This window comes from Ixodes scapularis, unplaced genomic scaffold, assembly GCF_016920785.2.
Source record: "Ixodes scapularis isolate PalLabHiFi unplaced genomic scaffold, ASM1692078v2 PGA_scaffold8__174_contigs__length_109621045, whole genome shotgun sequence".
Taxonomy (NCBI): Eukaryota; Metazoa; Arthropoda; class Arachnida; order Ixodida; family Ixodidae; genus Ixodes; species Ixodes scapularis.
In genome coordinates this window covers 48,368,975-48,384,896 of record NW_024609883.1, presented here as the reverse complement: position 1 = coordinate 48,384,896, position 15,922 = coordinate 48,368,975, and the positions used below count along the sequence as shown (strand labels likewise).

The following is a 15,922-nucleotide window of genomic DNA, read 5'->3' as shown; positions in this document are numbered from 1 at the left end:
CTGTAGTTGGCCTCAGATTTCTGCGTGTATGAGGATTTGTGGAAGCAAAGCACGTAGCTGAGTTTGAAACGTCCGTCTTTCTGTGCCTTTTTCCCTTGACTAAAGGTTTTCGGTTTTGCTCTTTGGACTGCAGCCTCGGGCACTAAAAAAAGAATTAGTGTCCACCAGCTTTCATGTACCCAACTGTTGCCAAGCCAGGACCACACAAAATAAACCCTAATATAAGTAACCGAAATGTTAACGAGATTCTGCTCTTCGTAAAGACATTGTTTTTATACTTCTAAAATTTCTCTCTTAGAAATAAATTAAAAATTACCCCGATGGCGAAAAAAAAAGAAACGCAGTTCCTTTTTCCGTTTCAGTAGAAATGTAACGAGTTCTCGTTCCAGTTCCGCCAATGCCAAATGGAACGACGGCGTTCCTTCGTTCCTCCGTAAAGGAACGCGTTCCAGGAACGCCGTTCTGTAAAACACTGTTTAGAAATTACTGTGTCGGTGCGAATTATACGTGGCATTTAAATAATTAAAAAAAAGAAATAATCTTTAAAAATGTTTGGCAAAACTTTGCCTCTGCCAAATCCCAAGATTCAGCACTGAATTTTCAATTCAGCTAGAATTCGGCCCATCGCTATTGTTGATGCTTTGAAAAAATGAACTGATTGGTTGGTCAATCGAATGATTTCCAACCAACTGTTGGGCTTATTGACCGAGGGGCCGGGTGTTCAGGGAACGATTGGCTGCGGTTACCCCGCCTTTCTAAATCTCGCCACAACTTGGGTGGATTCAATGCTTACCTCGCTGTATTCGCTGGGCCAAACGGGCCGACAGGTTGCTTGACCGGTTGATTGTGCTTCAGGACCTGCTGACGAGGCACACGCTGTCGCTGCTGCCCCCGCTGTACCAGTACCGGCTGGTGCAGCTGCTCCCCGCAGCGGACCGGTGCGCCTGGGACGCGAGCTCGGTGGTGCGGCTGAGCGGTTCCGCCCTGAGCAACGAGTTCTTTGCCCGGGCCTGCCAGGAATGGCGAGAGCGGCTGGCGGACGGGGAGCTCACCCACGAGAGCCGGCTGAGGGCCAGGGCAGAGCGGGAGCGCGCCTCCCGCCTGGACCCCTGGAAGGTGGCCAACTTCGAGGACGTCTGGGGCCACAGGTGGGCTGGTTTGTTCAACATGATATGGTCGGTCAAGGGAAGCTCCTCCCACCCCTTTCCACTTTAGCAGAGCTGGGGAGGAGACGACCTCATCTCCGGCGTTCGCTCTGCTAAAGTGGCAAGAGGTGGGAGGAGCCCTCCCTGAACCCTTGACCTGGCAGCGATTATAAATATATCGGGTGTTTCTGCGAATGCTTTTATAGATTCCTGAAAAGTCGATTTTGGGAAGACTCGAAGCACGTGGGAAGTGCGGGAGTGCGCTAAAGTTACTACTGTCGAGATCGGTTATAACGAAGTCAACGGGACTTAGAAATTACTTCGCTGTATCCGCCCTTTTGTTATAATCAACTTCGGTTAACGAAGGGCAAAAGGGAATGGGAAATCCTGATTGCTTCGCTGTAGCCGCTATTTCGTTATAACCGACTTCGTTATAACGGGTTTCGACAGTACTGGTCCAGCGGGCACAAGGCTGGCGATGCGAAGACTCAAACGACACGAAAATTGTCCCCGTCTTTGCATTGCCAGTCTTCGTCCACAACAAGTTGCTCCACCGTCCCCTCCCCCCCCCCGGTGCATGCAGGCTTCCGTCCGAGGAGCGCCTGGCGTCGCTCAGCCTGACACCGGGTCCCCTGGCGGTGCCCTCTGCCAAGGGGGCGCACAAGAGCGGCCGGCCCCTGAGGAGGGGTGCCTCCGCCCACAGGACCAGCCCCTCCAGGCCCACTCCGGTGAGTCCGTCTTCCGCCTTCCGAAGTCCCGACCGATCGATCGCTTCGGTCTCGAGGGGAAACCGAAGCACTTTTCAATGAGTCTTAGTTAGTGCGGACTCTTATGGCTTTTTTGTCCTGTGAGTTTGATTGTCACACTTAATTAAGTAGAAGTAAGCCTAAACTGTTCCATTGGAAAGAATGCCGTACCGCATTTAAAAACATTTTATCACGGAATGTGTTGTGGTGCCGGGTTTGGCGAGAAAAGCGCCGCGTTACGCTCGACCAACGCGCGGGGTCGGGCTGTCCCACGACACCCCAATGTCACGTGACACCGTGGTGCCACAGACACGCACAGCCTGTACCCAGCTCATTTGCAACACATTCTGCACATATCCGAGTTTATCAGACTCAATCGAGATTTGCCGAACTTTAAATTTTTTTCGGTGCCTCGATAGTAGACACTTGCCTCGATCGAATCTTTTCCCAAGAAAGAAAATCCTTACCGCAATATTTACGTCGCGAGACTGCTGCCAACTTGGAGTTGCAGCAATCTCGAATTGCGCTTGTATTTTGAGACGTCCATCCTGGGATAGACACATGCGTAGGAATCGATCAAATAAGTCTCGCTGCGTAAACATTTCAGTCATCTTCTATATTTTTTTTTTTTTCTTAGTAAAAGTGTGTTGTGTGACGTACATGTCTTATCCAAGTACTTAAAAATTGCTTTTTGGAAGTTCAGTGTCCCTTCAACAGAATGACTGCACTTTTTGAATAACTCAGCCTCATTTAATTCACCTATTGCGCCTCCGTGAGAGTGAAAGCCTCAATCGATTTAATAATTACGCATCATGATTGTCATAGCTAGAGACACAGTTTAGGTTGATTTATTGTGTCGTAGATGTCCGAGCATTCTTCTATCATTTATTACACGTTCGTCGGAAGTGCAGTCAACTGATTTATTATGTGTTCTTGAAAAGTGTACTTCCGATTGAATGTATGGGTGTCCATAGAAGGCACAGCGTAAATTGACTGGTTCATATGCTTACATATAGGGTAGCTTCAACTGCCCTATGAGCAATGTACTATCACTCAATGATTATTAGTGGGGTTCTACATTTTCGGTGTGTTTCTGGTGAACCTTGAGAAATAACCCCAGAACCGGTTTTACAAAATTTGGAAAAAACAGTGGGGAAGAGACGTATTCGAGCTGTTCTCGAAAAAGAAAACTCGAACATCATGCGGAAAGAAATCTGTAGGTACAGTGCTATTTTGTTTAGTCCTGGAACATAGATGTGTCATGAGGCTGCTGCGTTTTTTTTTGCGAACCACACTTATGTTATCTGTAATGGGACGTTTTCTGCATTGTTTAGCCCGTCTAAATAAACTATGCGTCCCTGAAAGCCCGAGCCCCGTGAGAATGTGATGCTAGCGGTTGGGATAGTAGGCGAACTTTAGAGAACATGACGTTCCTCAAGGTTGAAAAGTTTAATGTCCCCCGCTCTACAGTGCCTGGAGGGTGGGGGGGGGGGTCTATGGTGGAAAGTTTGGCGAGTTAATGGATGCGCTCCTATCCCTTTTCAACGATCCGCGAGCAGGTATCGAGGGGACGGTGTCCGGCAAGGCACGCGGTGCGGGGCAAGGCGTCGCTCAAGCGAGCGGCGGCCGCTAGGAGGGCGGCGGAGAGCCCAGCCGCCAAGAGGCTCAAGGAGGTTCCTTCCCCGTCGCCGGCTACTCCAGGTTGGTTGCATTCTCTCTTACAGCCTGTGGAGTGCAGGTCACGCATAGTTAGGCGGATCGATTGATTCAGAACGCGTATTTATTAAATTAATTAAATGCGTTAGCTCTTACTGCCTCAGTATATGCAATCGTCTTTGGTTTTGAACGTCGTGATTTGGACCGGACTGTTTTTGGTTTGGACCGGACCGGACAATGGTTTCATGAGGCCGCGGCACAGTTTCTGCTGTGCTCTTTCACCGTGTTCTTTTGCTCATTATGTCCACTTTTCCTCTTAAGTAAGAGGGTAAGAGTCTTCTGGCCTGCTTCCAATGACGCGGGAACGTGAGGGGAGGGGATTGAGCGGCCCCGGCAAAACGTTTGAGGTAAAGCAAAACTGAGGAGCAGCAACGACTTTGCTTGCGCTAAAACCGCCGACATTCGGGAGAAACGATTGGCTCTATGAAGACAACATTATGCAGACTGGCCAGGCGGAAAAGAATGCTGCGAGCTTGGTATTCCCATCCTTTGTTGAGTCGGAACCCCCATGCTAAATGCCGACACATTTCATCAAGAATCGGCAAAGCGACAGCGGCGATTTTGGCGACTTTTTTTTAATGAAGAGGTTCGCCTGCCTATGCCTTGGTTGCATAGGCAGGCGAACCTCTTAATTAGGCAGGAGGGATTGGAGTTGTGGCTGTAAGGGCGGGGTAGGGTTATGATTATGATTTTGTTTTATGACACGATGGATTCCGGAGTCCCCTGCGTAACGTATCGGGGAATCCACGATTCGCTTCTCGTGCCGTGCCTGTCCTTTGGTGTGGGTCCAGTCTTCCAGCTGCTTTGGGTCTTGTACAGATCAGCAGAATCATCCTATAGTACACTGTGGCATACCTGCCAACTCTTCCAAATTTTTCGTAAAATGTACGAATTGGGACTAATTTTAAGATTTTACGAATCTTGCTTCAAATGTTGCAAAAAATATTTTTTAAATTTTTGTTTTGTCTTTGTAACTCTGTTGTTGGCGGTATCTTGCACCGCCACAAGAGGGCAATAGGTACCGTCCACAGCAGCGTCGTGGTTTTTACCATCCGTCCATCCGGTGGCCACGGATCGAAAACCAATCCAAAGCTCAAAGCCTTTGTTTGTGTGTTCGGCGGTGCACGTTGGTTCAACGTGTTCAGACGTTGTTGGACCTCGTTGTTTCGGCCAGTTTCGAGGCGGGTAGTACAGCGTCTGTGTTTATTGCACGTGTAACTGTAGCATTCTCCTGGTTACTGTGGCTTTGCAGTGCAATGGCAAACTCCAAACCTCAGAAGAGGTACTTTCAGGTGTTCCTGAAGTCCTACACGTCGAAATTCCCGTGCTTCGTGACGCCCAAAAAGCGAGAGAAGTTTGGATTCTGTAGCACGTGCACATGTGGTGTAAGCGTTTCACACGTGGCCAGGCTGACATTAAGCTGCACATCGCTTTGCGTAACCCCCCCTGCGGCCGCGGGACTTTTACGAACTTGAAGGTACACAGGTTGGCAGGTATGCCGTGGGCACACAACAATTCAGACCCGCTTTATTTAGGTTTCGTAAATCGGTACTGTGTGCTCTGACACCGTCAATTGAACGCTGAATTGTGGCTTGGTGGTGCGTTTGTTTCTTAGTTGAGCCTCCTTAGGCTAAAAGTAAAAAAGCGTCCATCTGTAAAATTGGAACATCTTACAATCAAATCCCACTAGAACAGAGTTGACTGGCAAGCAAAAATTATTGCGCATCTCTATGACGTAATGCTTCTTAAAGAACCAAGAAAAACAGCAGTTCTGCACCGGCTGAATTTCCCATCTACAGTGTAGACCGCATATAACGATGTCGCGGGAGTCGCTAAAATCCGCACTATAAGCGGTACCGCGCTATAACCAAAACACCAATTTTTCAGGCCAAAATACATGCCATGAGACAACTTACCTTGGTAAAAGAATTTATTTCTATGTTAGATGAAAAATAAAGCTTAGTTTGAGAAAAGTCTTTATTTCACCAGACTAGTACACTTCTCTCTCAAGTGTGTCACCCATTTTGAAAGAAATAAGCGACTTTTGCCTGGCGCAGCCTTTTAACAGCGTCGCGGGCTGCGGACAGACGTTGCGAGCGTTCGGGAATGCTAACCCTAATCACTTTTCTCCGGCGATGAAAACACGTGAAAATTCGCATCCTTTATACGGTACTCGCCAGTAATACCTTCAACTTGAGCACAGGCACAAAATGCTCCAAATAAGAAATCCGGATGTTCGAAAACACAAATGTTTAGAAAGCACCACTGTAGTCGAAGTAAACAAACACGACGACACGGACGTTTCTGCCATCTTGAGAGTGCCGCCACAACATCGCCGCACGAGTAGGTTGATCTTCCCTTCTAGTACGTGCTGAATTATCATAGCGACACACAACGAAAATTCACTGTCAAGGATAGCGCTTTTACGCAGAACGATGAACTTCCACCATGCCGTCTACGACGACGACCACAACCGACGCCATGTTCGCGGATAGAAGCAGCTGGCCCGCGACTGGCATGCAACGCGCGCGAACACTTCTCCTCGACCTGCGATTGGTCTGTCGTTGCGGTTGTTTCCAACACAGTGGAGGGATGCACGCACGCACGCACGTGAACGACACGTGCATGCGTCCCTCCATCGCTATGGCAACTGAAGCCTCCTTCTTCGCTTCTCCCCACTTTTTCGAGCAACCTCCTTGCCCCGCGGGTGCCGTTCGCGGCTAGCGCCGTTATCTAGTGTCGGCGCGGTCGGCGGGCTGTTGGAGAAACTGCACTATAACCGGTATTTCCCTTCGCGCGCCTGCATTTTAAGCGGTATGTAATTACATGGAGTTCTATGGGAGGCGAACCGGTGGTTTAAAAAAGCCGCGTTATACCCGGTCCTGCACTATAAGCGGTTACGTTGTAAGTGGTCTATACTGTATGGCAGAAACGCCAGACGCCCACTGGGGCGGACTTCCCGCTGTCTCAGCATGCGTGCAACACAATTACTTCTACCGTATTTACTCGCCAGAAAGCGCCATGCTATGGGCATTTCTCGCAAGTCAAGGCGTCAAAGTTGCGCGTCGAACGGCACGTGCAATCTAGCCGATTGTGCTAAACTCCAATTTAGCGATACCGATGCTCGTAAAACGAAAAAGCTCATTGGTGAACCGTGCAAAGAGGTGTGACTTATACCACAGCCGGACCTGAAGCACGCGCTCTCTTTCTCTTCTTACGGCCTTTGCAATTGGGGCAATCGCCACCTCCCGCCGCAATTCGCGGGGGACGCTGTCACCTCGCCCCTGGGCTACCCTTTGCCGTTTGCACAAAGCGCGTCTGACAGTGTATCTCAACAGTGTCGCAACTTGAGGCCGAGATTTTATAGCCTTTGACACCTGATCCTTACGTTTAGACCCTCAGCCACTATCTAATGCGCTTCTGATGAGCCCACAACGGTGAATATTTGACGCACATCTCCAAGAGATTCGGGAGTAAAAAGTAGCAAGTAGAGACAGCGAATACAATTGCGGAAAAACTATGCTCGTCTTTACCTCCAGGACTTCTGTTGCAACTCAAGAGCAGGAGGAGACGGACCCCTTCTACGTGGAGGAACTCTAAATGATAAATAATTCGTACACTCTCATGAAGTGTAAGCAGACCCAATCTATCTATTGCTGTGGTCTGCATCATCATATCATAGGCCGCTCATGAAGTCGGTCAGCTGCTCTAGACGAGGGTGTAGTAGTCTGTACAATTTTTGCATAGTGCATATTACAGCCTAAAGTGCTTCCTTGAGGGCTTGTGCATATATCCAGCTGATTTTTTGTTTCTGTCTGTGACCGTCTTTGCATGGTTAATCAGAAGTATTCTGAGAAACCGTTGCCAAAACAACAACCTACGAAGCTCGAACACCAGCGCAAAGCAGCTCGAAGGGACTCTCCAAGTGGGATGAGGTGGTTGCGCCCCTGGTGGCAAGCAAGTGAACTACATACAGAGAAAAGATGCCACTGACTCCCGGGTGATTGCAAAGGCCGTAAGAAGTGAAAGAGAGGGCGCGCTTCCAGTGGCCGTGCTTATGCGAAGGTGCGACTTATATACCAACTTGTCCACAAAAACGGCTCACTGTAACGGATGTGCAAGTTATACAAGGCTGCGACTTATAGTCCGGAAAATGTGGTCTTCAGTCTATCAAGTTTGGTTCCATGCGATTGGGGAATACACCTGACCAACCTCACTTGTTTCGCTTGTTCTTTGATATACACTAAAGACAATTTAATTAAAATTTTACTGTGGTGGGGCACTTTTATGAACTGCCTAGAGCGGCAAAATGCTAACCCCGACTCTGGTCAAGGAGTATGTCTGCGTAGCGTGCCTAGATTACAGAGTATGTGGATTGAAAGTTTGTCTGCTTCTTTTGCAGGGGTTGTGGTGACGTCAGAAGACCGAGCTCTGATTGAAGGATAGTGGCTAGCCCTCAATGCAAGCTGTCTTGAGGTCTATCCACTATCCTTCAATCAGAGCCAATCAGAGCTCGGCGTTATGATGTCAACACAACCCCTCGCAAAAGAAGCAGACAAACTTGCGCTCCGCATTTCCAACTGCGTGATGGGGGTCACGTGATTTATGGGCTGCATTTGCAATACAAGCTGATCATTTCCGCTTCTCCGCCCGATTTCCTCCCCGCCACGGTAACGCAATGCAGGTGCACTTACGACCGGTCTGTGCAGGAGGCGTCTGTCGTTGGATTGCACGGCTTGAGTTGATCCCTCTCTCAAATCTAGGCTCCCTACATCTGCGTTTCAGGGGTGGAGCCTCTGGTGGCCGCCAACGAAGCCCCCACGGCAACCGACCAAGTTGAAGACGAGCCCCAGGTTGTGCTTGTGGCAGAGCCCGAGGCTCCAGCGTCCCCTCCCCATGCAGCCTCCTCCCGCCTCGAGGAGGAACCCCCGGTGAGAAGTGCCACGCGTGGTTTTCGTCGGAGATGTCGGCGAGCTGGCGAGGTTTGAACGTGTCCAACCTTTAAATGTTAAAAGTATTACGGTACAGGGTGTCCCCCAAAAACAGCTACGGAGCATTTACGCTGCAAGACTAAACTATGCGTCGACAAGCGCCGAGTCTGTCTCGATGTAGTGCTAGCAGTACGAACTGGATGCTAAAGCTTCGGAACTAGCCATTGTCTGATTATAAAAAAAAAAAAAAAAAAAAAAAGAAATAACTGATTTTAAAAATTTTAATAGGAAAATGTTTGCCAACAAAGCCCACAAATACGGGGAGCTGAATGGTGCGAGCTACCGGGAATAGGCCCCATTTTTACTTCGAAATTTTCAGAAAAATTCGCTTACGAATCATGTAAGCCTAGTTCTTACTGCCGGCTCGGAGCCAGTAGAAAGAAAGCCGATTAGCCCTTCCCTCTTATTATAATCTTTTTATTAGTACCATTTTACGGTCCGGCCAACGGCACTTTGAGCCAGCCACAGTGAAACGCCGCTCGAACGAGCTGCCGTCAACAAACTGTTTGAGCGAACAAACTTTCGTAAAATTCCCCGGCCAAACCCCATTGTGTACAGTGCCTTCGGTTGAGCGAGCCTTCTATCGAACATGCTTTTTGGCTTTTTGTCGAGGTCCCTTAATTTGTTCAAGTGGTATTTCACCGTAGTGTAATGCGTCCTTCGAAATGCCAAACTTTTCTGTCCGAACCGGGTCTTTGACGGTTAACCGTTCCAACGCTTCCCGTCGCAGCTCTGCATCACCCCCGAGGTCCCGTCTGTGGCTCCCGGGTCGGCCAACACCCCGGGACCCTCGGACGAACCGTCGGAAGGTCCGTGTCTCGACGAGGAGCTGGAGACGCTGTCCGCCGAGCAGCTGCTCCTCAGGGTCTACGACGAGACGGACGTCAAGTCCGACGGCCCCGACGAAGACCCGGACGCAAAGTACGACGATGCAGATCTGCACAAGTACGTCGAGTGCGCGGAGGAACTCGTCGTCACGCCGGCGCCCATCGTCACTTCGGAGCCGTGCGGCTATGACGTGCTGTCGGAGGACGGCGTTGCGGCCGAGGTGGCAGTCACCGTCGAGGCTGCCGTGGCATCCGAAGAGGACGACGAGGAGTTAATGCGGGTGGCAGAACCGATGCCGGAGGTCCGCGCTATGAGTCCGCTCCCGCCGCCGGCTGTGGAAGAGGTGGTTGTCATGGCGGAGGAAGAGGAGGAGGAGGAAGTGATGCTGGTGACGACGGTTGAACACGACGCGCCCGTCATCCTGGCGACTGCAGAAGGCGTGCCACTCGTCGAAGGGCTGCTGCAGACAGAGGACGTCTTGGTCTTGGGTGCTGGGGAGGAGGTGGCGCCGCCCGGCCACGCATTGGATCACGTGGCACTGGAAGTGGTGGCGCAGGAGGTGAGCGTGACGGCTGCCGAGCTTTTTGCGACGTGTTTTCATTTGGGGGTTGGCAGTTGTTGGAGGGCTGAAGCAGAAGATGTGTTTTTTATGTGGGTTTTGGGAAGGACAGGGCAGTCTGGTGGCTTAGTCTCAGACGCAGCTCTTGTGTAGGTTAGTCTCAGACACCGCTCTTTTGTAGGTTCCGGAGAGGACAAAACCGCTCTGCAGCTTGGTCTCGGAGACGTCCCTTGTAAAGGTTTCAGGAAGGATAGGACAGGTTTTCAGCTTACTCTCGGACACGTCTTCTGTGTAGGTTTCGGGAAGGATGGGACAGTTTTGCAGCTCAGTCTTGGATGTGTCTTATGTATGTTTTGGGATGGACAGGACAGGTTTGCAGCTTTGTCTTGCTATTGGCGACTCCCGCGAAATCGACACCATGTGGCAGCAATGCCAAGAAGCTCTGGAGAGGAGGTCGTTTCGACTGTCTGCTATTGCTGCTTTGTTCTCGTAGACAGCATAGAAACAAACATTGTTTCCAGTAATTATTTTTATGCTTCCACCGTGTCATTCCTACGTGCTGACCAGAATAGGTTTCTACTGTCGAAAAATCGTTTTACTTTTATATCTAAGACCAATTTGTTGCTGCAGTGCAAGAAATTTATGGTTGTCCGCGTGCTGAACGACGAAAATGTCCTCCTTTCGTCCGCCATTTTGCCTGAGTAGCACGTCCCCGATAGTTCGCTGGAGTTGCCAATACTGTGTTTGCTCTTTGTTGCTACCTGCCTTAAACATATTGTGCATGCCAAACTCCTCAGTTTAGGTACGCCGAACTAAGCAGATGGAAACTGACGACTCTTTTTCTCCCAAGGAACCGCCCCTGGAGGCCCAAGTGGTCGAGGTCGAAGAAGTTCCGCTGGAGCTGGACATTGCAGACCCGACGATCGCGATGCCGAGGCTGCCGTGGGTTTTCCAGGAGCCCGCGAGGCCGGAGCCTCGCAGCGCGACCCCGGAGCCCGCCGTGTCGCTCCAAAGAACGGCGCAGGTGCCACGGCCGTCCAGCGTCCCTCTGGTCGTCTCTGAGGGCAGAGCGGCTCGACCCTCGAGCGCTCCCCTTGTGGTTCCGGAAGGCGGCGTCGCGCTCCGAGCGGTCCGCAAATCGCTCAGCTGCAAGGACCTGCTGGCACTGCAACGGCAAGGGGCATCCGCCGTCTGCATATCGCTGGAGCCGCTCGCAGCGACGACGGTGGCACGCCTTGTTCCCACGGCGGCAGCGGGCAACGGGCGGCGGCCAGCGCCAGACGGTCGGGGCACGGGGGACGGGGCCTGCGGATGCAACCTGAGGGCCATGGCCATCTGCCGCAAGTGCGGAGCCTTCTGCCACGACGGATGCATCGGACCCTCCAGGCTGTGCGTCACCTGCCTCATTCGGTGACCGGAGACCGCTGCCGGTCGCGGTGACGGTGCCTGTTACGGGGAGACACCAATATTTATTTGAAGGGGGAAGGTATGGAGCGCGTTCCTCTTGTTACAAACTTTTTTCTTTCTTTTTTTTTTTTTTGACATGTAAATACATTTTTTCAGTCGAGCAAAATGACTTGCCTCGTTTCTCGTGTTTTTCGGTGGCTGCCTAGGGCGGCCTCGAAACGGCTCAGTACCGAAACGTGAAGACGGTAATGGTGAGGAAGACGACCGTCCAGCAGGAAGATACCAGGATACCGAGCAGCACGGATGGGTGGGTGAAGCCCCAGCCCTTGGACATGACCGATCGGAAGGCCTCAGCGGGTAAAGTGAGCGGCAGGACGTAGCTCAGCCAGCGCACATACTTGGGGATGCCCTCCACGGGCCACAGGATGCCTGCAAGGCCGTCGATTAGCCTATTCTCACCGACTGGACAAGAACAGCAGGGCGGTCCTTCGATCGTCCCACCTCCAGAATGAGTTCCCTACCTTTGACGAAACTAGACTGTCCCGTGAGTTTCGGAACGTCCCTGCACATCCAAAACGCGTCAGTAGGCAAAGGGCACATGCTGGGGACCGAGTGTCGAAAAGAGATGCCCTGCTGCTCTCATTGGCTGGAACCGTTTGGCCTATTGTCGTTCGACAAGTTCGATCCAGAGCTCTCAGTAGAGTATGCGTTCCGACAAGATAAAGGGCAGTGTTACAGAACGCAAGTATTTTTCATTGGGGCGCTCGAGCAGAGCTGCGGGGACAGTGGCACTGACCGCTGATCATCATGCTGGGGTAGTTGATGCCGACAGTCAGCATGGAAGCTGCATGTGGGGAGTCCAACATCGACGAGATCATGAACCCTGCAAAATAATATTCAGATTAGTGTCTGGCAGTCACGGGTCCCGGCGTTTTTATGGGTAAGCAGCATGAAGCCTCGGTTTACAAGGTATATTGTAATGTGCACGTGTATGTGGTGAGGAATCTTGTGAGGAACAAAACAATGGTCCGTGAGAGAAAATTACACCCATTTCCTTGGCCCACCCAAACACACCATGTACTGCAGAAAGCTTAAACTCCGTGAGAATGCAGGGGTGGGACGGCTGCGCCATTTGCGCCATTTTGTGCCAGACGCATTCGTCTGGGCCATCCTGCGCCATTTCGCGGAAACTGCGCCACAGCCAATACCTTGCGCCACTATGCACCAAATCGCACAATGTGTGCAAAACAAAATTGAGTTGTGTCTTGGTTTCAGTTTCTATAGACTCGATTGGCGACAATGAGCGCGTTTAGCTTGGTCGGCCTTGCAATCCTTTGTTCTGTTTATTCTGTCTGTGTATCCCGAGGTCACTGAGCGAAAAAACTCTGTGATCGGATTTGAAGTGCTACATCTGCAACTGGATAGTTTTCTTCAACCATCAGCGGTTAAGCAAGTCGACCGAGGTGAGGTCGAGTCGTTAAGCGTCAGATTGCCTGAGTCTCTGCGGCCCGGGATCCGGACGTCGGCCAGTTGAAAGCAAATGAGCCAAATATTCCTTTTAGTACTTCATCGTTAGAAGTTGGAACCGCATTCCCTAGGGTGACCACCCGTCCCGCGACTCGCGGGACCTGTCCCGCATTGAGGGCTTGTGTCCTGCGTCCCGCAAGATGATCCAAAAAATGTTCATAATGTCCCGCATTTCACGCTGTCGTAAAATTCACAATTTATCTCGTGGCGCTGCCGAACAAAGGGGCGCGGGGAAGCGTGGAGGCCTCTGGTAATCGTGTAAATGCGATGGTGTGCTATTTACTATCCTAGCATTGCGGGAAGCGACCGTCGTTCTTGCAGGAGATCGACGCGCATGTGCTGTGGTGCCCCTCCCCCTGGTGGGAAAGCACTGCAAAAGAAAATTGCTAGTCAAAATGTCAGATATAAATTATTGCAATTATTTTTTAATTAAACTGTGTCAATGCAAACGGGTTGATGTGAACAATTTTTAGTGAAGACGTAGCGCCTGTCCTGTTGTCTTTGTGTCTTATTGTCCTCGTTTTACATGATGGGGAAAGCAGTTCAGAAAACACTGACTACGAAGAGAAACAAACACGACAGGAGATGTATAACGTCCACCAACTGGCCCAGTTCTCTACCTTATTACTGTCCTCGTATTGTTCGCGTTTTTATCCTTTTAATTCAGTCTGGGCCAACTAGCCCAAACCCAAGTTTTAATAAAAACATAAGGTTCTAAATTTGAGTAAGAGTATGTTGGTAAAAGTATATCGACAGGAAACAATAAGCAAAAAAAAGGTTTACTGTTCTTTACCTTTGATGCATTGAGCTCTGTTGCAGTCAATTTTGATGTTTTAAACTTAGACACATTTACTAGCTTGTCATTAAAATAAAAAAAAAAATATATATATATATATATATATCACTGGGTGTGAAAGTTATTTGAGCTTAATGGCCGCAATACAGTGTGCAGGTGTATTATATGCTTTCAGCCACCTCCAATGTATCCTTCGTAGACCCTCCGGGCAGTCAAGTGGGGTAGGGAGGCTCAAGTGAGGGTGGGTGCAACTGCTAGATCGGCGATCACGGGACATGGACGCCATTTAATTGCTAAATTTTGCTGGGAGTCTATGGGGCATAGGGTCGTTTTCTTTCCTAGCTCAGGTCATAAAAGCCCATTAAGGTGCTTGAATAATTTACACAAGGTATAAATGATTACTTTTCCATAGCCACCAGTTTTGTTGCGATAGGTTAAGTATTTTTTTAACGCGAAAGGTGGTAAATTCCGCCATCTTGGACGTTGCTGCTTGTCTGGCAACCCTGCTTTCTCCTCTCGACGTTTCAGGTTGTCTTTACCTATCGAGGAAGGCACCTACTAAAACTCCCTAATGGTAGAACGACACAACCACACACGGATGCACACTTATATATTTAACGTTTGATCGATTCTTAAAATAGTCGGTAGTGTAACGCGCGACAACACAACGCTCGAAGTTCGTAATAACGTAATCTCGCAAGGGTATGCCGGCGGCGCTGCCGATTTTAGCCGTCCCAGTCTTGCCTCACTTGGCCACGGTGGCGCTGATGACCAACCGACGATGGCGCTCTCTGGGAGCCTGCCCAAAGCCCTACCCCCCTATCCCCCCCCCCCCCCCCCCCCCCCCCCCACCACTCCCCGGTCAGCGTGTCCCACATTTAACTATCAGGAAGGTGGTCACCCTAGCATTCCCGCATGATAAATTGTGATTTGATAGAACTGAAACGTGGTCCGATCCGAAACCTTGCTGGCCAGCAGCAGTCACACGAGCGGTAGATCTGCTCGGCGTACTTTAACCTTGCTCCTGCTTATCGCTTTGAATACGATAACTTCGTTAATCGTAGTCTGCTGCTTCGATATTGAGCTGCACGATAGGATAAACTTGAAATGAGTTGCCCTTTGTCAGCGGTGGCCGAGTGCTGACGTTACGTTATTTATTAATGCGACGTTGATTTGAGAAAATTAAATAGCGTTTATTATACTAGATTAACTTCTGATTACATGGTCTCTTTTGCGTGCGTATACGTGGCGTGCCTCCGGTCGTTCTGTGAGAGGTTTCTTCCCACGCAGGCACAAGCGGTGTCTTCTTCCCAGGCAGGCGCTATGGGCGAAGTTCAGTTCACGCTCTCGCGGAGCGTAAACAAGCTGGGCCCGCAACCCCGTGCGCTCGCAAAAGTCACGTATTGAGGATCCATTACAGATCCCGCCGAGGCAAGACAAAACAAGTATAGACAAACGAGCTGGGCCAAGCTAACACCTTCCTCCACGCAACTGCACGTCCGTTGCTTACGCACCGTCAAGAGGTTCGCACATATAATTACTATGTCGAGCATGTGTGGGTTGTGCGATAAGCAGTGCTAGTTTGCATTTGGAGCAGCTGAAAGCCACTCAGAAAATGTCAAGGACACCATCTTCAGAAACATATGGTACTTGCTTTTTGGTTCTCATTAAGGCTCCCAAAGTTTCAAGTTTTCGCATCATTTACACTGTTATCCCATCTACCTAGGTCCCTAACCACTCATGTTCATCTGTGCTGCTAAGCACAATCGAAATTGCTCCCGAGCTCGTCTAAGACACAAGCTAAAGCGCAATGAAAACTGATCTGAGCTGCCCCTAGCATGCTCCAGAATGTGGTTTTAGCTGCTCCCAACCTGCTCCAAAACAGCGGTTTCAGCTGCTCCCGTGGCTGCTCCGAAATACATTTCATGAGTTCCAGCCCTGGAATGTGACACTAACTATGCTGATATAATGCAAAAGGTCGAGAACATGACAGTACCTTGGTCAAAAGACAGAAGAGGAAAAACGTTTGACCTGACATCTACCTAAGCCTAATATTCATTGAATAAAAAAAAAAAAAAACATTGTGGGCACCTGGAGCATTTATTTCGGGAGAAACAGATGTTGGCAAGAAAGAAAGTAACATTGCCTCTTGCACATGACGTCACTTCCGATGCCCTCCAGAGAAAAGGGGAAGAAGGAGCTTCCCT

General features: G+C 50.1%; 1 protein-coding gene across 4 annotated transcripts in view; it reads left to right on the top strand.

The window, feature by feature from the left end:
- Nucleotides 1-11,558, top strand: part of LOC8030942 (putative Polycomb group protein ASXL2) — a 42,246-nt gene extending 30,688 nt beyond the window's left edge. For all 4 annotated transcript variants that reach the window (XM_029972361.4, XM_029972351.4, XM_029972365.4 and 1 more), the window contains 6 exons: nucleotides 856-1,148; nucleotides 1,729-1,873; nucleotides 3,451-3,592; nucleotides 8,393-8,538; nucleotides 9,329-9,985; nucleotides 10,836-11,558. In XM_029972361.4, coding sequence (XP_029828221.3) covers nucleotides 856-1,148; nucleotides 1,729-1,873; nucleotides 3,451-3,592; nucleotides 8,393-8,538; nucleotides 9,329-9,985; nucleotides 10,836-11,399 — 1,947 coding nt within the window. In that variant the 3' untranslated portion in view covers nucleotides 11,400-11,558. The remainder of the gene's footprint in view (nucleotides 1-855; nucleotides 1,149-1,728; nucleotides 1,874-3,450; nucleotides 3,593-8,392; nucleotides 8,539-9,328; nucleotides 9,986-10,835) is intronic.
- The last annotated feature ends 4,364 nt before the right edge of the window (nucleotides 11,559-15,922 follow it).